General features: G+C 41.9%; 1 protein-coding gene across 2 annotated transcripts in view; it reads left to right on the forward strand.

The window, feature by feature from the left end:
* Window positions 1–25,706, forward strand: part of FRMPD4 (FERM and PDZ domain containing 4) — a 433,432-nt gene that overhangs the window by 46,344 nt on the left and 361,382 nt on the right. For both annotated transcript variants that reach the window (XM_075852758.1, XM_075852756.1), the window contains exon 2: window positions 25,092–25,220. In XM_075852758.1, coding sequence (XP_075708873.1) covers window positions 25,092–25,220 — 129 coding nt within the window. The remainder of the gene's footprint in view (window positions 1–25,091; window positions 25,221–25,706) is intronic.

Here is a 25,706-nt window from a genome sequence, read left to right on the forward strand (position 1 = left end):
ACCCCTAAGGATGGAACCTGCCCTCAGTTATATATAAACTAACTACTTTACCCAGCAAGCTTAGCTTACATGGGTCTATTTGCTCCTATCTATAGATTGTTCAGTGTGTGCTATTAATGAATACATGCATTATTTATGTGCTTTTTTTAATAAATAGATCAGTATTTAAATAATTATGAACGTGTAAAAATCTCCGATATTTTGGATACCAGCTGAAACATTTTTTGTGTAGTTAGGTTAGCTTACCTGAATTAAGATTTTTAGCTGAGATACACAAGTTTAGTACACATGAGTTTGATGTAAGGAGTGCTTGTCACCTTCCTGATATTCTACATATTGCAAGAACTTTGTAATATAGACTTTAAAAGTATTTAAAAGTACCAAAGATCAACCCATGTATTATTTATCATTTCCCTAATCATTTCCAAAAGGCTTCAAAATGAGAGATGGTGGCTTGCATTATTTCTCTTGATGTACTCACAGGGTGAGCACTAGAGAAGAAGCCGGGGAAGTGTTGCCTGTGCAGAGCCTGTGCAGAGCCTGTGCGGTGTTAAAGGGGCTTTCTGAGTTAATAAAAAAAAAAGTGGCCATGGTGGGGAATGCAATAAAACTAAAAAAGAGGCATACTCACTGGACAGATCTCCCGGGATTCCAGCAAATCTGCTCCGGTCCTGTTTGCCGGTGTTTGTTCACATGGCTGCAGCAATTTAAAATAGTGACTGTAATGGCAGGAAGGAGGTGAAGGGAAAGTGAGCCCTAATGTACCCACCGCCCTGTCCCTGCCTACTTGCAACGACCCGCCCTAGGCGACGGGGTACAACTGGGCGGCGGTCCCTACGCTGTCTAAGTGCACGGGAGAACAAACAGGGAACACACAAGGGAAGGGGCAGTAGCCCACGGAACGCCGAGAGGAAACGGAGCGGGGAATGAGTAGTCAGGACCAGGATGAAGTGGAGTATACCAACGTGAGCACGGAGAAGGAAGCAAGCCAGGGGCAAAGCGAAGCAGGTTAAGCGGAACTGCAGCAAGGCAGAAGCACGGCAGAAGCAGGCTGGAGCAAGCAGCAGTGGGGCCAGGAATCCAGAAGAATTACAAGCACTGAGGAAGAGAACACGGCAGGTAATAAAGGACAGGGGGCGGAGCTAACTCCGACTGACCAGGCCGCGATAGGCTCTCCCACTCCTGAGCCTGCCACCCTGGTTGGTGGGAGACGGTGTCAGTCTAACAGGTCTGGCCTCAGGTGTGGATTGATTAATCCCAGGAGTATACCTAGACGTAGTACCTGGCAGATCCCTAACAGTACTCTTCCTTTTATGAGGGGCCACCGGACCCTTACTAAGAGGACCCGGTTTAGTAGGGAAGAGAAGGTGGAACCTCCTGATCAATACCCCAGCGTGAACATCACGGGCAGGTACCCAAGTCCTCTCCTCCGGCCCGTATCCGCTCCAATGGACCAGGTACTGGATCGAGCCCTGGACCATCCTACTGTCCATAATCTTGGCCACCTCGAATTCCACCCCCTCAGGGGTGAGAACGGGAACAGGAGGTTTCCTCGAGGGGGACCAAGACGGGGATCAGCGTTTAAGGAGTGAGGCATGGAAGACGTCAAGTATGCGAAAGGATGGGGGCAGCTCCAGACGGAAGGATACAGGGTTGAGGACTTCAATGATCTTATAAGGTCCAATAAATCGGGGAGCAAACTTAATGGTCGGGACCTTAAGGCGCAAGTTCCTGGACGACAACCAGACCAAATCCCCGACGACAAACCGGGGGTTAGCAGAACGTCTACTATCAGCCTGAATCTTTTGTGCGCTCTGGGACGCCTCTAGGTTCTTCTGAACCTGGGCCCAGACTGTGCACAGTTCCCGATGAACATCCTCTACCTCAGGATTATTGGAACAACCAGGGGAAACGGAGGAGAACCTTGGGTTAAACCCGAAATTACAGAAAAACGGGGAGACCCCTGACGAGTTGCTGACCCGGTTATTCAGGGAAAATTCAGCAAGGGGAAGGAATGAGACCCAATCGAATTGACAGTCAGAGATGAAACACCTTAAATATTGTTCCAGGGATTGGTTAGTCCTTTCCGTTTGGCCATTAGTTTCGGGATGGAAGGCGGAGGAGAAGGACAGATCAATCTCCAACTTTTTACAAAAAGCTCTCCAAAATAAAGAAACAAATTGTACCCCTCTGTCAGAAACGATATTGACTGGGGCCCCATGGAGACGCAGGATGTGTTTCACAAACAAAGAAGCTAACGTCTTGGCGTTAGGTAGCTTCTTAAGGGGCACAAAGTGACACATCTTGCTGAAGCGGTCTACTACCACCCACACCACCGACTTGCCCTGAGATGGGGCAAATCGGTGATAAAATCCATGGAGATATGGGTCCAAGGTCTCTGGGGAATGGGCAAGGAACGTAGTAAGCCCGCAGGTCAGGACCTAGGAGTTTTGGACCTAGCGCAAACCTCACAAGCGGCGACGTAAGCCCTAACGTCTTTAGGCAACCCAGGCCACCAATAGTTTCTGGTAATGAGGTGTTTGGTGCCCAAGATGCCAGGATGACCAGATAGAGCGGAGTCATGGTTTTCCCTGAGTACCCTTAGCCGGTATTGCAGGGGAACAAACAGTTTGTCCCCAGGGACGTTCCCGGGAGCTGAACCCTGATCAGCCGCGATATCAGAAGCTATATCAGAATCCGTGGCAGAAACGATTATACCAGGGGGTAAAATACAAGCAGGATCCTTCTCGAAAGGAGGATTGGCCATGAAACTACGTGACAGAGCATCAGCCTTAATATTCTTGGACCCAGCCCTATAGGTAACCAAGAAATTAAATCTGGTAAAGAATAGTGCCCACCGAGCTTGTCTAGGATTAAGCCTGCGGGCCGATTCTAGGAAAACCAGATTCTTGTGATCCGTAAGGACCATTACCTGGTGTCTGGCCCCCTCCAGGAAGAGCCGCCACTCTTCAAAAGCCCATTTAATGGCTAGAAGTTCGCGGTTGCCAATATCATAGTTACTCTCCGTGGGCGAAAACTTCCTAGAGAAGTAAGCACAGGGGCGGAGATAGGTGAGGGAGCTGGTACCCTGGGACAAGACGGCCCCCACTCCCACCTCGGATGCGTCAACCTCCACAATAAATGGCTCCTCTTGGTTGGGCTGAATCAGCACGGGGGCTGAGATAAAGCACTTCTTGAGGATCTCAAAGGCCTGGACGGCCTCAGGGGGCCAATGGAGGACATCAGCACCCTTGCGAGTAAGGTCCGTAAGAGGCTTAGCGACGACCGAGAAGTTGGCAATAAATCTCCTGTAATAGTTGGCGAACCCTAAAAAACACTGTAACGCCTTAAGGGAGGCAGGTTGGACCCATTCCGCCACAGCCTGAACCTTGGCAGGGTCCATGCGGAATTCATGAGGAGTGAGGATTTGCCCTAAAAATGGTATCTCCTGTACCCCAAAGACACATTTTTCAGTCTTAGCAAACAGATTATTCTCCCGAAGGACCTGGAGCACCTTCCTGACATGCTCCACGTGGGAGGACCAGTCCTTGGAAAACACCAGTATGTCATCAAGGTACACAACAAGAAAATTACCCAGGTAATCTCTCAGGATTTCATTAATAAAATTCTGGAAGACAGCAGGGGCATTACACAACCCAAAGGGCATGACCAGGTATTCGAAATGACCCTCGGGTGTGTTGAACGCAGTTTTCCACTCATCCCCCTCTTTGATGCGGATAAGGTTATATGCCCCCCGTAGATCGAACTTAGAAAACCATTGGGCTCCCTGAACCTGATTAAAAAGATCCGGAATCAAAGGAAGTGGGTACTGGTTCCTTACGGTGGCCTTATTCAGGTTACGATAATCAATGCACGGCCTAAGACCACCATCCTTCTTCCCCACGAAGAAGAAGCCAGCACCTACAGGAGAAGTCGAGGGGCGAATGAAACCCTTGGCGAGGCATTCTTGGATATACACCCTCATAGCTTCACGTTCAGGACATGAAAGATTAAATATCCTACCCTTAGGAAGCTTGGCACCAGGCACCAAATCAATGGCGCAATCGTAATCTCTATGGGGGGGCAACACCTCGGAGGCCTCCTTAGAAAACACATCGGCGAAGTCCTGAACAAACTCAGGAAGCGTGTTTACCTCCTCCCGGGGAGAAATAGAGTTAACAGAAAGACATGACATCAGGCATTCACTACCCCATTTGGTGAGATCCCCAGTATTCCAATCAAACGTGGGATTATGCAACTGCAACCAGGGAAGACCTAATACCAGATCAGACGATAATCCCTGCATCACCAGTACAGAGCACTGCTCCAAATGCATGGAGCCAACCCGGAGTTCAAAAACAGGAGTATGCTGAGTAAAATAACCATTAGCAAGGGGAGTTGAGTCGATACCTACTACAGGGATAGGATAAGGTAAATCAATAAAAGGCATCTTTAGAGACATAGCAAATTCCACAGACATGATATTAGCAGATGAGCCAGAATCCACGAAAGCACTGCCCGTGGCAGACCGGCCAGCAAACGAGACCTGAAAGGGAAGCAAAATTTTATTGCGTTTCACATTAACGGGAAATACCTGTGCGCCCAAATGAGCTCCCCGATGATCACTTAGGCGCGGAAGTTTTCCGGCTTTTTATTCTTGCGCCTGGGACAGGTGTTCAGTAGATGCTTGTCGTCCCCACAGTAGAAGCAGAGACCATTCATTCTGCGAAACTCCCTACGTTGTCGAGGGGACATGGAGGCCCCGAGTTGCATAGGTACCTCCGAGTCCTCCGTGGAGGGGCGAGGAGACGGGACCTCGGGGGGGGGGGGGGATCGCAGAAAAGTCAGAGGGGAGCACATTGAAACGTTCAAGCTGACGTTCCCTGAGACGTCGGTCAAGTCGTAATGCTAGGGCCATAACCTGGTCAAGGGAGTCAGAAGAGGGGTAGCTAACCAGCAGATCCTTCAGGGCGTCAGATAATCCTAACCTAAACTGGCACCTTACGGCCGGATCGTTCCACCGAGAAGCTACGCACCACTTTCTAAAATCAGAACAGTATTCCTCAACCGGTCTCCTACCCTGACGTAAGGTCACCAGCTGACTCTCGGCTAAAGCAGTCCTGTCAGTCTCGTCGTAAATGAGTCCGAGGGCAGAGAAAAAACGATCAACAGAGGAAAGTTCAGGGGCGTCAGGAGCCAAGGAGAAGGCCCACTCTTGGGGCCCTTCCTGGAGTCGGGATATGATGATACCCACCCGCTGGTTCTCGGAACCTGAGGAGTGGGGTTTTAGGCGGAAATACAGTCTGCAACTCTCCCGGAAGGAGAGAAACGTCTTACGGTCCCCTGAGAACCGGTCAGGTAACTTGAGGTCGGGTTCTAGAGGTGAGGTAGGGGTACTACTAAGGCCGCGTCACCCTGGTTGACCCTCTGGGCCAGGGCCTGGACCAGTAGGGAGAGGCCCTGCATCTGCTGGGTCAGGGTCTCAAGGGGGTCCATGATAGCGTCAGCGTAGGAGAAATGGTAGACTAGGTATGGGCTTGTAATTATGTAATGGCCGGAAGGAGGTGAAGGGAAAGTGAGCCCTAATCTACCCACCGCCCTGTCCCTGCCTACTTGCAACGACCCGCCCTAGGCGACGGGGTACAACTGGGCGGCAGTCCCTACGTTGTCTAAGTGCACGGGAGAACAAACAGGGAACACGCAAGGGAAGGGGCAGTAGCCCACGGAACGCCGCGAGGAAACGGAGCGGGGAATGAGTAGTCAGGACCAGGATGAAGTGGAGTATACCAACGTGAGCACGGAGAAGGAAGCAAGCCAGGGGCAAAGCGAAGCAGGTTAAGCGGAACTGCAGCAAGGCAGAAGCACGGCAGAAGCAGGCTGGAGCAAGCAGCAGTGGGGCCAGGAATCCAGAAGAATTACAAGCACTGAGGAAGAGAACACGGCAGGTAATAAAGTACAGGGGGCGGAGCTAACTCCGACTGACCAGGCCGCGATAGGCTCTCCCACTCCTGAGCCTGCCACCCTGGTTGGTGGGAGACGGTGTCAGTCTAACAGGTCTGGCCTCAGGTGTGGATTGATTAATCCCAGGAGTATACCTAGACGTAGTACCTGGCAGATCCCTAACAGTGACATCCATTGCCTACTTGCCTAAGGCAATGAAAATACAGCTGTAGTAAGATAGTATTAAATTAAAAAATGTCAGTAGGTTTGGTGCCACTAAACTACCATCTTGCATATGTGCATCTGGGGTTTAGTGTTCCGAACCTGCCTTCCTCAAACATGGACGTTTCGGTTAGGGAATTGTTAGTAAAGTAAGTTAAAACTTATCGAAAGAAGTTCAGCGGCATCAGGCGCATGCCCATTGCGCACATGTAGCTGAGGACAGAACACTTTGCTTCACTGCTGAAGCACAGTGTACTGTACTCGGCTCCATGTGCAAAATGTGCATGCACCCTTTGGCACTCCCATTCTCATCTTGGTAAGTTGTTTACTTTACTAACTATTCCCTAAACATTTGTTTTTTGAGGTAGGAATGCTAAACCTTTTGTAAAGGATCTGCCAGATACAGCTTCTGTGTCGACGCCCGTGGTTAATCAGTCTGCATCTGTTCCTAGGTCTGCTAGAGTGACTCGATCTGTACCACTCAGGCTGGTAGGCTGAGGAGTGGGAGAACCTATCACAGCCTGGCCAGACGGTTCTAGCTCCCGCCCTCGGTCTATTTATACCTTAATTTGCTTCTTGTCTTTGCCTGTGATTCTCTCTTGTTTCCTGGCTCTGCTGTTCCTGCTATCATTATTGACCTTGCTTCATTTTGACCCTGGCTTTACTGACTACACTCCTGCTCTGTGTTTGGTACCTCGTACACTCCTTGTTTGACTCGGCTCGTTCACTACTCTTGTTGCTCACGTTCTTGCCCTGGGCAACTGCCCCATTTCCCTTAGCTTCTGTGTACCCTTGTCTGTTTGTCTGTCGTGCACATATTGAGCGTAGGGACCGTCGCCCATTTGTATGCCATCGCCTAGGAGGGGCCGTGCAAGTAGGCAGGGACTGAGTGGCGGGTAGATTAGGGCTCACCTGTCTGTCTCCCTACCCCGTCATTACACCTTTGCTGGATAACCACATGTTGGTGGTTTAGCGGCTCAAAACCTCCTCACAGCTTCACTTTAAGCGGCTGTAAGTAATTAAGATAAAAAAATAATAATAATCTAACAGGTACCACTGTCCCCTTAACCACCATTTATTTAAGCAATTAATATGAGATATTGACAACAATTGATGTGTATGTCATACATAATTATAAATATTATTATATTTTTCTATTAAAACTATTTGTTTTAATAAAAACTATAGAATTAAGACTATGATCATAAACCATTATTTCTATATGTTTTGTTTATTTTCTTAATGGTTTACTTGGTAAATATTCACTATGCTGGTCACAAGTCATTAAAGGGCTGTTAGTCCCTTAGGGAAAGTAAACATCCATTACAAGGGACACCTAGATCCTAATGGCTACTTTAAAAACATTAAGAGCTGCTGCTTCTACACTTCCGTAAATATGGCTATTATGAGGAAAAACCTCAATCGCAATTATGTCCTGCTGCTCTAGCAAGGGATCCTAACACGAGAATTCATAACTGTGAACGGTAACATCCAAAACTACTCAGGCTTAAAAAATTATTTGCTATCTCTGAAGATTTCCCCTTTGACTCTTTTAGAGAAGCATAGGCATGTTATTTAATTCATTAGCCAATAAAAAAAAAAAAGTTTTGTGCAAGTCCCATTACTAAGACCTCATGCACACTTCCATCACTGTTTTCATGGCCGTTTTTCATGGATCCGTGTGTCCGTTATGGTATCTGTGTGGTTTCCGTGTGTACTCCGTGTCCGTTCCATGTTTCCGTTTTAAACTTCATTTGAACTTGTCACATGTCCCAGAAAACACCTATAGTTGCTAGGGCAACGGATCCGTCAAAAACGGACGGCACACGGAAGCCTTCCGTGTGCAGTCCGTTTTTTTTCACGGACCCATTGACTTCTATGGGTCCCACGGTCACGGAATCACTGACAAAAGTAGTACATGCTCTACTTTTGTCGGAATGGAACAAAGGATCTGTGCACATAACGGAAGTGTGCATGGGCCCATTGAAATTAATGGGTCAGGGTGCTATCAGTGAAAAAAACGGATAGCACCTTGAAGGAAAAAACGGAAGTGGGCATGAGGCCTTATTAAGCTGTCAGGTGACAGAAGTGTGTATATAGTCCAGTCTAGAGAAGAACAAGAAGAAAAATTTAAATTTTAAATATAACAAGATTCCACTCCCCTAAAAATATAAGTCAAAATAAAAATAATGAAATAGAAGCCTATATATTAATACAGAAGAAAACTGTTCTAATATAGTGTGCAAACATAGTGAATAGTTTTTTTCTTGTTTTTAAAGCAATGCAACTTGTGCTAATTTGCTTTCATAACATGTCAGTTAGCACTTGGCTGTTTCCATACCCCCATTCATTTTAATGCAGAGTTAATATTAATTAGCAGACACCTCTCTACCAAGAGTTGGGGACCAAGACCCCCTCATCCTCAAGTTCAGTGTGGATCAATCATTGAACTCCAATGATCACACTTTGATAAATGCATTCAATTAAATATTTTCTTTAATATTTATTTTAACCCTTTAAGGACCAAGCCTATATTAGGATTAAGGACTGCAGGATTTTAAAAAAAAATGTTTTGCATTGCTAGATTCCAAGATCTGTAACTTTTTTTTTTTCTGTAACATAGCTGTCTGTGTTTTTTTTTTAAGGGAAGGTTTATTTTTCAATGGCACATTTTTTAGGAACTTATAACTAAGGCTCTGGTCAAATCTGCATTGTAACTTCCATTTGTAACTGAAGCCACAAGACAGTGGCTCACAATGAATACCAATGGTGCCGACGGACACGTGATTGAATGATGTGCAAATCACGCACAACACATGGTTGTGCATCCGTGTGCTGTGCGTAGTTATAACGCACCCATTGACTTCAATCTGCGTAGGTGCGTAAAAACGCACCATTAAAGGACATGCAGTAAGTTTCACGTAACGGAATCTCGCTGCGTGAAAACTCACGCATGTGTGAATAGCCCCATTGAAATCAATGGGGCCATGTGCTGTGATTCACGTTCGTGTGAATGGGCCCTTAGTATTCCAATGTATTATTGCCAGTTAGTAATATACTGAAAGGCAATTTAGCCCCCGGATGCCATGGTATGTGCTGCCATAGGTAGGGCACAAATATTCTATTGTTTTATGTGTACAACACCTATGCAGACCTATATGTCTCCATGGTTACAGACTATATTCAGACTATAAACAAACCCTGTTGAGACTAATTCTTCAGTTATACTCTCTTCCATCTGTACATCACTTCTTGCTAACACTTATTTGGTAGGGTATCAATAAGTAGGGGTCAGATGGGACTGAATAACATGACTGCAGGATTATACTATCACATTTTTTTGTAGTCTGTAACCATGGAGCCTGCAAAGGAGCTGTATATGTAATGACGGGGGTGGGGAGGCAGAAAAGTGAGCCCTAATCTACCCACCACTCAGTCCCTGCCTACTTGCAACGACCCGCCCTAGGCAACGGGGTACAACTGGGCGACGGTCCCTACGCTCAATAAGTGCATGACAGACAAACAGACAAGGGTACACAGAGCTAGGGGGAGAAAGGGGCAGTTGCCCACGGCAACACCATGAGCAACAAGAGAAGTGAACAAGCCGAGTCAAACCAGGAGAGTACGAGGTGCCAAACGCAAAGCAGAAGAATAGTAAACAAGCTGAGTCAAACCAGGAGTGTACGAGGTACCAAACGCAGAGCAGGAGAGTACTCAGCAAGCCGGGGTCAATATGAAGCAAGGACAATGGTACAAGAAGCTGCAGCAGGGCCAGGAAACCACACGAGAAGAATCACAAGCAAAGGAGGAACAGGAAAGGCAGGTATAAATAGACAGAGGGCGGGAGCTAGCTCCGTCTGGCCAGGCTGTGATAGGTTCTCCCACTCCTAAGCCTGCCACCCTGAGTGGTGGAAGATGGAGTCAGTCTCACAGACATAGAAGCAGGTGCAGACTCATTATCTATGGGCGTTAACCCCGAAGCTGTGCCTGGCAGATCCTTTACAGTATACATAAAGAAATAGTAAATTTTTTATCAAAACTATTGGCAAAGTTGCTATATATTTCATTTTTGATGTATTGAAGCAATGAAAAAATTGGTTGCAAAAGGAATATGTAGCCTTTAAATTGTACCCCAAATTAAGCCTGATCCTTATATATATAAAAAAAAAACTCTTAATTAAAGTTCACAGAATTTAAGAGGCTCTTTTGAAGATTTGTTTTGATGTTTTGCTCAACAGTAGTGCCATGGAACTATGCCATCTGTCGGTTAATTGTTTCTGTTGAAAGATTGTAATTATTTATGATATGGTGTTTTTCAGATAGGTCAGCAAATCATCTTCCAATTTTAGAGAATAATGTTTCATTTGCTATTACAGCCCAGATGTGAGTTTGAGTTTTATTTAGAATTTGACAGCAATTAGAGGTTGGGGTAGAAGGAAGTTATTTAGACAGAAATCATTGGACTATTATTCTGTGTAGTGAGTTATGTGTATGGTGTATTAAGAGCGTTCTTTCATTTCTACTGATAAGCAATGTCATTTGAAAGGGAAAAAAAACACATCAGCACTGCTTATGCTGTCAGCGGAAAAAAAGTCCAGATAATGAACTCTAAATCTGCCAAACAGAATGTTAAATAAGTCTGTCGATTTGAACTCAATCAGAATACTTAGGAATACTTAAGACAGTCACTCAATGATTCTGTTGGATTAACTTCATTCATCCACCCAGATTATATTTGGTAAACATAGGAATTAGTTAGAGCTAGGCATTATATAATAATACTTAATACAATGTGTACATGTTAAAGGCTATGTACACCTTCGAAAGCTATATCTTTTTTTTAAATAAAAATATCTATTAGTGTGTTTGGTGCAACTTTTTTTATTTGTTTTTCTAAAAATTATTTTAACTTTTTGAGCTACAGCTACTTTTTATTCTGTATACAGAGCAGCTGTATCTTGCACTGAATCCTGTATCCGTCAGTTCAGCGGGACAGATGGGTTCAATGACAGCAGGTCCTGCGGGATCGAGCTGTTACCGATCAGATCTGAGATCATTAGTCCTGTGTTGAGGACTTTCTATAAAATTTACACTAGTATGTGTATACCTGGGAATGCTGAGCTCACAAGGGGCGTATACACTGCATAAAAGCACACAGCATATCCGCCCTGTGCGCCGCAGGGAATTCCCGGTTAAAAAACGCACCAAACTGTGGTGCAGTTTTTCGCCAGGAATTCCTCTGCGGAAAACTGCAGCACTTAGACATTTTTTATCCCAGGAGACCACTGCAGCCTGTGATTGTCTGCAGCAGCGGTCACATGGGATGAAGCGTCATTCCAGGAGGCTAGTCCTCTGACATGATCCAGGCTGGCCTCTTGGGATGACGTTTCATCCCACGTGACCGTTGCTACAGCTTGTGATTGGTGGCAGCGGTCACATGGGATGAAACGTCATACCAGGCTGCCGCTCTGGAGGGAGGAACACAGACTTCTGGGTAAGTATACGTTTTTTTGTTTTTTCTGAATTGCAACTAAAATTGACATGCTGCTAAATAAATTTCCGCAATGCAGGTCAATTTATGAGCATTTTGTCCGCTCAGTATTTATGCAGTGTGGGGATGAGATTTGTTTTATCTTATCTACTTTGCTGCCTCTGTATTTGCTGCGGATTTTCCGCAATAAAATTCAGTTGCGTAAAATCCGCAGTGTGAACTGAGCCTAAAACTTGTATTTTTACTGGAAACAAGAACTGTCGTGAGTATTTATATTTTGTGTTCAATGCTGTGGAATATTTTAGCACAATAAATGTGACAGGATACAAAATAAAGAGAAAAAATGACTAATTATATGATCCAAAAAAATAAGGTCCAACAATAAGTCAAGGTACCATTAATTATTAAAAATGTCACACAATATGTGGGCTATTACCCAATCAAATGCAACTAACCTCTGCAATATAGAAAATATGAAATCCCCAAAATGGTGCAATAAAATTACTAGGCCTTCCTTCAACTAAGACCTTTAATTTTTGTTACTAAGACCCACTTAACTATCAAAATTAAAATAAGTAAATGGCAATATAGTATTCATTTCAGATAACATGAGAGCATTATTAAATGTTAGAATTTTAATGAAAAAAAAAAAGTAGAGATGCGAGAAATACAGTAGAATGGTGAAAATAATCATTCATAAAATAAAATAACCCTGTCATTAGTTTATTCTGCGGCCATACACACATTCTTTCAGTGAAGTATATTTGCTATAAATATTATCCTTAGCCAATGTCAGCAGATCAAATTTTGCTATAGAGAGAGATAGATAGATAGATAGATAGATAGATAGATAGATAGATAGATAGATAGATAGATAGATAGATAGATAGATAGATAGATAGATAGATAGATAGATAGATAGATAGATAGATAGATAGATAGATAGATAGATAGATAGATAGATAGATAGATAATCATTTGCTTCAGGATTAGACTAGAATGTGGAAGGTCAATCTTTGCAGAGATTGTGAATAGACATCCCGTGGAATGTCTATACACTGTCTAAACACTTCAGTATTGCTAATGTGTTCGTATAAGACAGCACATAGCGATCTAACAGGATCCCTATGCGCTGAGTAAATGAATGGAGAGGAGTGAACGATGCTGATTGGTCAGCGTCATACACTCCCCTGTACAACGCCCACTTGGTCTAAAGTAAAAATACGCCCACTTGGGCATTAAGCAACTCATTAGCATAAATCTAAAATCGCTAATAAAGTGGTGAAAACAGATCGTTTTTTTTTTTTTTAAAAAAGCACTGCTGTCACCTACATTATAGCGCCGATCTCCTTATGTAGGAGATAGGGCACTTATAATATGGTGACAGAGCAATTTGCGTGTTTTATATATATATATTTTTTACGGCGTTCATTGAGCGGGTTAAACAATGCTATATTGTGATTGTTCAGATTTTTGCAGACGTGGCAATACCAGTTATGTTAACTTTTATTTTTTTAACATTGCTTTAGGGAAAAAATGGGGAACACTAAAAAAAGTTTACTGTTTTTTACTTATTTATTAGTCCCCCTAGGGGATTTGAACCAGTGATTGTTGGATCGCTTGCATGGTATACTGCAATACTTGTATTGTAGTATATCACAATACTGACATGCTTCTTTGAAGCCCTGTACAAAGTACAAAGATGGCAGACCTGGGGGCCTTCATTAGGCTGCCATGACAACCATATGCATAACCATATGGTATCATGGGGGGGGGGGGGTGATGGCATGTTGTAGGGGGCCGTCCCCTGATACTAACAATCTAAATGCCGCGGTCACGAGTGACTGCGGCATTTAAGGTGTTAAACGGGCAGAATCAAAGTGATCTTTGATTCCACCCGTTGCAGTGAGGTGTCACCTGTATTACACAGCCGTCAGCCCGTGAGCCCGCTTCATACTTCCCCTTAACAGCTGTCACGTACATGTAGGTGGCATGTCCTTAAGGGGTTAAAATACCAGTCCGCATTTATTCTCAGAATATAAAGGGTTTACATTTTATAGTTATATACCTTTTGTACAGCTAAAGTGCTTTAAAATACCATTGACAAGGAACGAAGAACAAACAGGAAACAAATGCATTCAGCTAATGACATATTTACCAAAATAACTTCATCCATTTGTATCATCATTTGATCTTTTAAATCAAATTTCGCAGCATTTCTCTCTGTTCTCTGCATTGTATATATGCTTTTAATTACATCAGGATATGGATGCTTCCAGTGATTCTTTCTTTAGAGTGAAATATTGAGGTGCCTGAGGCAATAAAACTACTCTGACTTGGTTTAATCATTACTCAGTTTCCTATGAATAGTATTTGAAAGGCCAAAAGAAATCGAATGGATTAAGCATGAGTGAATAATGACAAAAGTTGTCAGGATATATGGGATGAAAGTATCATGGAAAGGTCATATTTCTATAATATATATCGACAGATGACTCACATAGTGTTCATTATTGCTGATATACATTATCACTATATTGTATTGTCATGTTGTTATTATTACTAACCAGCCTGTCTATAAAGACCCACAATGGCATTAATGCAGAACGTATTATGAAAATAAAATATGGAGCAATAATTCAGCAACTCTATAATGAGTATACATGGATGGTCAGGTGGATTAGTCACCTTATGAATTGACCTTGTCAATGTCCAGCCTTAAATCCGATTTAGTTTTTTTTGGTGTGTTTTAAAAAAAAAATCTAAATGGGTTCAAACTTCAATTCTAATCAACCATTTTTCTGCCAAGGATGTATCTCACACGTCCTGGCAGGAAAGCACTAAAGTAGCCAAGGATGTATCTGGACGTTCTTGCTACTAACGGCTTTAACTCAGGCTAGCTAAGTCTTGGCTTTCAAACAAGACCTGGATTGCAGCTCTAGCTATGATCTAGCCAGAGTTGGAGCTGGTTGATGTAAGAGCTGCAGCTCTCACTTCAACCAGTGCTTCTAACAGCTCTAACTCAGGCTAGGTCGCAGCTAGAACTGCGATCCAGGTCTTGTTTTAAAGATTCTAGCCTGAGTTAGGGTAAAGTGGGAACTGCATATATTTGTAGCCCTCACTCACTTTGGCCTGTCTGAAGGAGGACTGGGGGTGCCAGTGGCTGGCAGCATGTATGGATAGGCAGATAATCTGTCATTCTTCTCCTGTCCCTCTATGGCTGTAGATGACCCCAGGGAGAGGGGTAACAGGAACTTTTATTCATGTTATCACCCCCCCTTACCCATCAGAGAGCATTCTTGCACCTTGATTGTTACATATATTTCAGAAAAGGAGTGATATGGTGAACAGTAGTTAATCTTCTCACCTCTCTATGCCTAATTAGGCTATTTATTTACTTCATGACCCAGACATTTACCAGCTTCCGGACCGCAACATCAGATAAGTCGCACTAACCACTTGTGCCACACAAAGATCAATAAAGTTTGTACACTTTATACTGTCCCTATTCTATCCGTAACCGACTTTAGCTTAAAATCCACTGACCGCTTCTCAAACGATACCCGCTACACAATACAGTCATTATAATAATGATTATTACTAGAGAGGAATGTCTAATACATTTCTGATGGATAAATAGATTTCTGTTAGTCAGAAAATACATTTTTATCCACTGACAGTCGCCATAATCAATAGTTTCTAACTAGTTCCACTAAAAAAAAAGACAGGATTTATCTGCAGCATGAGAACACAGCCTAAGGCCTTATTCACAAGAACGTGTTATATGTCCGTGTGACGGACGTTAAAAACAACGGCTGTCACACGGACTTATGTAATTCAATGGGGCCGTTCACACGGCCGTTGTTTCAACGGGCCGTGTGAAGGGTCCTTGAGAAAATAGGACATGTCCTATTTTTTCACGCTTCATGCATCCCCTCCATAGACTCTAGTCTCATTATCACGCATCCCCCAGCACAAAGCATGGATGCACCTCGGACGTGAAAAATTGCAGTTTTTCACGTCCGAGATGCTCAACGCCCGTGGTGAGTTCACACGAAGAGTAAATACTGCAGATTTTCCGCAGAGGATTTAGTTGCAGAAAATCTGCAGCATACTACAGTTGCAGCAAAGTGGATGAGATTTGAACAAATCTCATCCACATTCTGCGTAAACGCTAAGCGGAAAAATCGGCCAGAAATTGACCTGTGGTGCGTTTTTTTTAGTCCGCAGCATGTCAATTGTATTTGTGTAAATGCTGCTTATTTGTTGTGGGTTTTCCCCATTAAATTTAATGAAGTAAAACCCGCAACAAATAGCAGATGTTATGTTTTTTTCCGTGGAAAAGCATTGATTCCACCGCGAAAAACGCAAATCAGAAAAAAATAAATCTTAGTTACCCAGAATTCTGTGTTTCTTCATCCAACAGAATTTATTGCGTAAAATCTGCAGCAAATACAGAAGCAGCAAAGTAGATGAGATAAAACAAATCTCATCCACACGCTGCATAAATACTGTGTGGAAAAACACTCTGAAATTGACCTGCGGTGCAGAATTTTATTCCGCAGCATGTCAATTTTATTTGTGTAAACGCTGCTTATTTGTTGCAAGTTTCAGTTGTTGCGTTTTTTGTAGCGGCTTTGCAGCGATTCCGCCGCAAATAAAGCAATTCAGAAAAAAACTAAAATTATACTTACCCAGAAGTCTGTGTTCCTCCCTCCAGCGCGGCCTCTTGGTATGACGTTTCATCTCATGTGACCACTACAGCCAATCACAGGCTACAGTGGTCACATGGGATGAAACGTCATCCCAGGGCTCCAGAACGTCAGAACAACGGAGAGACGCGTCGCCTTGGTAAGTATCCATTTTCTTTCATTTTTAGTGCAGTTTTCTGCAGCGGACATTCCGGTTGAAAAACTGCACCACAATTTGGTGCGGTTTTACGTCCGAAATTTCTTACAGTGCACAGGGCGGATACGCTGTGTGCTTTTACGCAGCGTATCCGCCCTATCTGAACATACCCTTAGAGTTTGTATAGGGGGGTGAACTATATATATATATATATATATGTATATATATATATAAATATATATATATATATTTACCTATATAATCCTTAATTTAATTTGCATGCAAAAATTAGTTGGTGCATTCCTGGTGTTTTGGCGTTTCTTTTACAAACTTATTTGTGAACGTAGACATGTGTGGTATGTATCAATTCCTCACATCTTACAGTTCTTTGCAGAGTACATTTATTTTATATAAGGGGTCTGCTTGAATACATATTTTAGTCACACATTTGAATTTTCATGCAATTTTTGCTTACAGTCACAGTTTGATGCAAAGTTGAATGGTTGTGTGTATAACTTAGTAAATAGTATTTTTATACATGGTATTCTGTGTACTCTAAAAAAAAATAGATTTTGTTTGCATAATAGCTGTCTTCCGTGTGCAGTATATATTTTAAAAACATTTGTGGATGAAATATTGGCCTCTGTATCAACGCTTTTGAGAGCACAATTTTAGCTGCAAATGTATGTTAGAATGCATTTTTTTTTACTATTTATTTCCTGATTGTCACAAAGTTTACATAAAGGTGGACAAAACTTTTAGGAAATGTATAGGTTTTGGGGGTTCACTCTTTTTTTAATGTAATCCCTGTATTTTATAGGTTGTTACTTTAAAAAAAACAAAAAAACTTCCAGCTTAAAACCAGATTTTTGGTCTTTTTAATTCTAATGATTTTAAGAAGATATGTGCATAAAGAAGTAGGAGTACGTGGTACATATATACTCTGTACATGTTGAACTATTTTTAGAAAACTTCAATCTTTTAACCCCTTCCCGCCGCAGCCCTTTTTCAGATTTTCATTTTCGTTTTTTCCTCCCCACCTTCCAAAAGCCATAACTTTTTAATTTTTCCGTAGATATAGTCCTATGAGGGCTTGATTTTTGTGGGACGAGTTGTAGTTTTTTCTAGCACAATTTATTGTCCATATAATGTACTAGGAAACAGGAAAAATATTATTTGTGGGGTAGAAAATGAAAAAAACAGGGATTCCTCCATTGTTTTTTATGCTTCATTTTTATGGAATTCACTGTGCAATTAAAACAACATGTTAACTTTTTTCTGTGGGTCAATACGATTACGGCGATACCAAATATATATAATTTTTCTATATTTTACTACTTAAGTAAAAACCTGATTGTAAAAAATAAAATTTATTTTGTGTTGCCAAATTCCGAGAGCCATAACATTTTTATTTTTCTGTCGATTAAGTGGTATGAGGGCTTATTTTTTGCGGGGATAAGCTGTAGTTTTTAATGATACCATTTTGGGGTATATGCGATCCTTTGATCACTTTTTATTTAATTTTTGTGGGAGATGAGGTGACCAAAAAATTCTGGCGTTTACAATTTTTTTTTTACGGCGTTCACCATGCGGGTTAAATAATGATATATTGTAATAATTCAGACTTTTACGGACGCGGTGATACCAATTATGTTTATTTATTTATTTTTTGACTATGCTCTAGGGGGAAAATGGGAAAAGTTTTTTTTTTTTAACTTTTAATTTTATTTTATCTTTTTACATAAAAAAAAAACTTTATTTTACTCATTTTTACTTTTTTTTTATTAGTCCCCATAGGGGACCAGCGAACGGAGAATCGCTTGCACGATATACTGCAATACTAATGTATTGCAGTATATTGTGATTCTGACAGGCTTCTATGAAGCCCTGCCAGAGACATGGCTTAGTAGGAGCACAAAGATGGCAGACCTGGGGGCCTTCATTAGGCCCCCAGGCAGCCATAGCAACCATCGCCACCCCACGATTGCATTGCGGGGGGCGCGATGAGCTGTTAGAGGAGGTCGCCCCCTCTTTCTAACGATTTAAATGCTAAGGTCGTTATTGACCGCAGCATTTAACGAGTTAAACTAACGGGATCGCGCTCATTACTCTGAAGTGTCGGCTGTAACATACAGCCAACACCGGCATCGTATGGAGTGGGTTTACTCCTTGAGCCTTTTCCATACTTCCCCTACCCGACTTTGGAATATGGATATGTCAAATGTCGGGAAGGGGTTAAAGCGGTTATTCGAGAATCATAAATTATCACCTATCCACAGGATAAGTGATGCTTTTCTGATTGCTGAGGGCCCCACCGCTGGGACCTTCACCGATCATGAAAACGGGGGTTCCAAACCCCCAGATCCTCGACACTGCACCTCCCGCAGTGAGGAGGAGCTTGAATAGACCATTGAAATCAATGATGATGGAAACAGAAACCTATGTGTTCCGTTTGTGTCAGTCAGGGCTCCATTCCTACGGAAAGCTCAGACGGAGCATCGGAACGGAGTCCTGAGGCAGATGTAAACGAAGCCTAAGGGCATGGCCCCACGTGGCGGATTTCTTCCGCAACTGTCCGCATCAATGCCGCACAAAATCTGCGTTGCAGATTCTGTGGTGGATCTGCCCAAAATGTGCAGTAAATTGATCCGGCATGGACGTTGCGCATTGAGGTGAAAGTACTTCCCTTCTCTCTATCAGTGCAGGATAGAGAGAAGGGACAGCACTTTCCCTAGTGAAAGTAAAAGAAATTCATACTTACCGCCCGTTGTCTTGGTGACGCGTCCCTCTTTCGGCATCCAGCCCGACCTCCCTGGATGACGCGGCAGTCCATGTGACCGCTGCAGCCTGTGATTGGCTGCAGCCGTCACTTAGACTGAAACGTCATCCTGGGAAGCTGGACTGGAGGAAGAAGCAGGGAGTTCTCGGTAAGTATGAACTTCTATTTTTTTTACAGGTTGCTGTATATTTTGATCGGTAGTCACTGTCCAGGGTGCTGAAACAGTTACTGCCGATCGCTTAAAGAGGCTCTGTCACCAGATTTTGCAACCCCTATCTGCTATTGCAGCAGATAGGCGCTGCAATGTAGATTACAGTAACGTTTTTATTTTTAAAAAACGAGCATTTTTGGCCAAGTTATGACCATTTTCGTATTTATGCAAATGAGGCTTGCAAAAGTACAACTGGGCGTGTTGAAAAGTAAAAGTACAACTGGGCGTGTATTATGTGCGTACATCGGGGCGTGTTTACTACTTTTACTAGCTGGGCGTTCTGATGAGAAGTATCATCCACTTCTCTTCAGAACGCCCAGCTTCTGGCAGTGCAGACACAGCCGTGTTCTCGAGAGATCACGCTGTGTCGTCACTCACAGGTCCTGCATCGTGTCAGACGAGCGAGGACACATCGGCACCAGAGGCTACAGATGATTCTGCAGCAGCATCGGCGTTTGCAGGTAAGTCGATGTAGCTACTTACCTGCAAATGCTGATGCTGCTGCAGAATCAACTGTAGCCTCTGGTGCCGACACGATGCAGGACCTGTGAGTGACGTCACAGATCTGCACTGCCAGAAGCTGGGCGTTCTGAAGAGAAGTGGATGATACTTCTCATCACAACGCCCAGCTAGTAAAAGTAGTAAACACGCCCCGATGTACGCACATAATACACGCCCAGTTGTACTTTTACTTTTCAACACGCCCAGTTGTACTTTTGCAAGCCTCATTTGCATAAATACGAAAATGGTCATAACTTGGCCAAAAATGCTCGTTTTTTAAAAATAAAAACGTTACTGTAACCTACATTACAGCGCCTATCTGCTGCAATAGCAGATAGGGGTTGCAAAATCTGGTGACAGAGCCTCTTTAACTCTTGCAGCACCATGGACAGTGACTATTTACTGACATCGCCTAGCAATGCTCCCGTAATTACGGGTGCACACACGTAGTCACCCGTAATTATGGGAGCCCCATTGACTTCCTCAGTCTGGCTGTAGACCTAGAAATACATAGGTCCAGCCAGAATGAAGAAATGTCATGTTAAAAAACGAATACGCTCAGCAGCACACATAACCATGTACATTACATCTGCGGACTTCATTGCGGAATTTTGAATCTCCATTGAAGTCAATGGAGAACTTCCGCAATGAGTCCGCAACCAGTCCGCCACACGTCCGCGACATCCATTGTATGCTGCGGACACCAAATTCCGCACCACAGCCTATGCTCCGCAGCGGAATTTTCCGCATCGTCTAAACGAACCCTACTAAAAAGCAGTGGAAGGCAATGGAGAAACGGGTCCGCTGCGGATTAACGCTGCGGAGTGTCCGCAGCGGAATTCCAGAGCAATTCCGCCACGTGGGGCTTTGCCCTAAGTCATCAGCATTGAATGGTATGGCATTGTCAAAGTTTAAATTGAAGTGTCATTGTGTTGCGGATTGGACAAATCACCTAATCTTGCTGTGTCTGGGTTTAAAACATAGATTAGAAGCTACAAATATTTTTGTTATGTGATTGTGTTATCTTATCATTTCATGTGTATTCTGCTGTATAAGATCATGAAGTATTCAGAGTGCATGCCAAGGCATTACGGATTCTGCCAAGAGAAGGAGCAGATGGTATTTCTGGGTATCATATAGTATAGTGGGCTTTTAATTAATGGCCTTTTGATAGACCAATTCATTAAATACCACTGCCAATAATGTGCTTAACAATCAACCTGCCTAAAGCTGCGATATTTCAGAATATTAAAACCAATACCTGCAAAAGAGAAGGTTTCATCAAGGGGAATATATTGACTTGGATGGAAGACGTCTGTTTGCCTTAGAAATTCAGAAACATGGATATAGATACTTATAGATACAGAGCTGACCTAGCACTTCCAAGTAAATTATTTGTTTAACCCTTTCATTACCAGCCTATTTTAAACTGTAATGACCAAGCTATTTTTTAAGTTTTTCCATCGTCGCATTCCAAGAGCTATAACTTTTTTATTTTTGTCTCGACATAGCTTTATAAGGTATTGTTATTTTGTGGGGCAAGTTGTATTTTTTAATAGCACCATTTTGAGGTACTTAGAATTTGTTGATTAACTTTTATTAACATTTTTTTGAGGAGGATTAGAAAAATAACCAGAAATATTGCCACTCTTTTTTGCGCCCTAAATCTACGCCGTTTAGCGTGTGGTACAAATAACACAATAATGTTATTCAGCAGGTTGTTACGATTGCAACAATACCAAATTTGTATAGATTTTGTATTTTTTACTACTTTTACACAGTAAAAACACTTTTTTTTTTTCCAAAATTATTTGATGCAGTTGTATGAGGGCTTTTCTTTTGCAGGACCGACTTGTAGTTTTTATTGGTACCATTTTGGAGTAGATGCAACTTTTTGATCACTTTTTATCACATTTTTTTTAAGGCAGGATTCACAGAAAACATCAATTTTTCCATTGTTTTTTATTTTATTTTTTACGGTGTTGACCGTGCGCTTTAAATAATGTAATAGCTTTATCGTCAGGGCCGTTACGGACGCGGCGATACGAAATATGTGTAACTTTTTTACTCTATTTAGTTTTTTTTATAATAAAGCATTTTGTAAGGGGAAAAAGTGGGTTTTTCATTTTTTTCACATTTTTTTTATTAACTTTATTAAACTTTTTTTAACTTTTTTACTAGTCCCACTAGGGGACTTTAATATGCGATCCTCCGATTGCTTTTATAATACACTGCAATACTTTTGTATTTCAGTGTATTACTGCCTGTCCGTTTAAAACGGACAGGCATCTGCTAGGCCATGCCTCTGGCCAAGCAGGCACTTGGTAAAGGCAGACCTGGGGGCCTTTATTAGGCCCCCGGCTGCCATCAGAGACACAGACACTTGGCGATCTTATCACTGGGTGCTAGTGGGATGAGAGAGGGTGCTCCCTCCCTCTCTCAAAAACAACTCAGATGCGGTGCTCGCTATTGAGCGCCGCATCTGAGGGGTTAAACGGGTGAGATCGATACTGATATCAATCTCACACATTCGAGCAGGGATGCCCCCAGCACTCAGCTACCTCTGGTAGCTGAGAGCAAATTTAATGCCTCCCTGCTCTGTTTATTTATTCTGATGCAGCGCCGTGAAATGGCGTATGCATCAGAATAAAGCCCATTAGTGGCCAGGGTGAAAAGGCATATTGGCGGTTACTAACGCATTAATTCATTTGTTCACTAAATCTATCAACAGGTTTAAGCTTTCCTTTCTGAGGGCAGAATATAGATGTGCCAGAGACCCTGATTCCAACTTTGTATTACGTATTATCTGTGATCGATAGTTTTATTAAAAAACTGTGCATAGAAGCAAAGCTGCCAATCTGGGCGGGTCTAGCCGCAGTTTATAAACATCATAGACTGATTGGCTGCAATCCCGCCAGGCACAGTATGACATAATCACAACAGAACACAACCTAGGATTAAAAACAATCCCTACTGTGACATCATCACAATAGAACACAGCTTGTAAATTAAGACAAAGGCCATCGTGGTATCATCACAGTAGAACACAACTTGTAAATAAAAATAAATTAAAACACAGCATATAAAAAAACGCTGTTGCAACATAATCAAAAAGACAAACACTATTATGACATTATCATAAAAGAATACAGTGTATAAATGGAACCATAATATATTGTGACATCACTAAAATAGAACACAGCTTATAAATAAAGACAAAGGTCATTATGACCCAATGGAACAATGTGTTAATATAAAGACAAACACTACTGTGATATGAGACAAAGTAGAACACAGCCTACAAATAAAAGACAACATTTTATTATCCTAAAGCTAGATTCACATGGGCGTTGCGCATCTTGGACGTGATAAACTGGCGTTTTTCATGTCCGATTTGCATCCGTGATCTGCGCTGCAGGATGCGATATCACGCATCCCCCATAGACTAGAGGCTATGGAGGGATGCGTGAAGCATGAAAAAATAGGACATGTCCTATTTTCCCACGGATCCTTCACACGGTCCGTTGAAACAACTGCCGTATGAACGGCCATATTGAGTTATATAGGTCCGTGTGACGGCCGTTGTTTCAACATGTTTAACATGTTTGTGTGAATAAGGCCTAAAAGAAAAGAGGTTATAAAATAAACTCAGCCAATATTATATGATTAGCAAAAGAACACATCTTATAATTTAAGACATTGGCAATTGTCACATCATCGCGGTATAATACAGCCTAAAAATAAAACCAAATGCTATTGTGACATCATTACAAAAGAACATAAATCATAAATAAAGACAGTGGGGTGAATATAGGGAATATATTAGGACTCTCATTTTAAACAGTCGTAATATAACTAATTTTTAACAGTGGAAAATGTGCTTATAAATAAAGACACGGGCCATTGAGATATCATCACAATACAACACAGCTTATCAATTAAGATACAGGCTATTATTACATCTTGTCAATATAACACAGCCTTGTAATAAAGACACACACTATTGTGACATTATCAAAATAGAACACAGCCTTGGAATAAAGTCAAACACTATGACATCAGCTTATGAAAAATATAAACACCATTGTGACATGATCACAACAGAACACGGCCTAAGAAAAAAAAGACACTCACTATTTGGACATCAGTTCAATTGAACACACCTCTTAGAAATAAAGACAAACACTAACGTGACATTATCCCAAGTAGTTTTTCCTTACCTCTTTTCTCATCATATGATACATTGTGATATGAATTGCAGCATTTCAAGTGTTTAATTAGCATGTCGCCATATTGTATTGAATTTATGATAAATTAAAGTCCTTCACCAAAATTAAGCAAAGTTAAGGGTGGACACATCTGTAGCTTATAAACGAAGACAAAGTCTATTGTGAAACCATCAATGTAATGTACGGTTCACAGGCTATTAAGACGTTACCATTATAGAACACAGCCTAGCAATGTCAAATTGGGGTTTCTTGGGCCCACCAGAAAAAAATATTCTAAGGGCCCATTATCTATTTCTACAGAACATGTAAACATCCACTTTGATTTTCATCATATACTATGTTGTTATTATTGTACACACAGGACATATTAGAAATAAGGTAAATAATAAAATGTATGTGTAATTCAACCAATAACAAATGGCCATTAGGGGCAAGTGATTGGCTCCAAAGTAAGCTCCAACTGGTGTTGTGTTCTGCTGGACCTTTGGGACTTATTAGTGTGTCAGATCCAATGCCCACCATATGATCCCTTGGTACTCTGGTGCACCAGTATGATCCTGCTAGTAAATGAACTTAGTAATGAAATGCAGCAAGTCAAGGACAAAGAAAATCAAATTATGATACAAAATGGTGTAATAATATAAATCATAGTTTACTGATGTTGTATTGCAGTGCTGATCTCTGGATAAAGTTGTCATAATAACTTGATATTGTACTCTATGCAGAGTACATAACAGAATACTAACACACATCATATGTAACAAATCTATGACTTTCATTGTGGAACTGCTTTTTATATCAAACTCAATTTCATTGCCATTACATCATGACTTGTAACAAGGTAAATAAAGTGAAATGCATATTTCACAGCTCAGGAGTTATACAAGACGCAGCAATCACCAAAACTCAGAAGTATCAGCGTGATCTACATGCTCACTTCCCTGGCTGGCACCACTGTGAGGAAGAAAGCCTTGATCTCTCTACACTTCAAAGATCCAGGTACCAATTTTGTGGTTATGTTATGATTTTATTGCCTTTTTGTACAAGAACCAGTCAAAAACCGTCTTTTGGCCAGTCAAGTATAATAATGATGAATGAGCTGAAATCTAGTTTTGTGTTCTGAATACTTATGAATAAATAATTCTGCAGGCTTTTCCATGAACTAAATGCATTATTTTCATTCTATTTAATAAGGAAATGATGTAGTGTCATTATAATTGTGGAGTATTGTTAGAATTGTTTAAATATATTTACATTATAATAATCATCATCAATATCATAATCATAATAGTAAAATACATGTGCATTCATATCTTAAAGAGGCTCTGTCACCAGATTATAAATGCCCTATCTCCTACATAATCTGATCGGCGCTGTAATGTAGGTAACAGCAGTGTTTTTTATTTTGAAAAACGATCATTTTTGAGCAAGTTATGGGCGTGTTTTTACTTTTTACCAACTGGGCGTTGTACAGAGGAGAGTATG

This window comes from Rhinoderma darwinii, chromosome 2, assembly GCF_050947455.1.
Source record: "Rhinoderma darwinii isolate aRhiDar2 chromosome 2, aRhiDar2.hap1, whole genome shotgun sequence".
Lineage (NCBI taxonomy): Eukaryota > Metazoa > Chordata > Amphibia > Anura > Rhinodermatidae > Rhinoderma > Rhinoderma darwinii.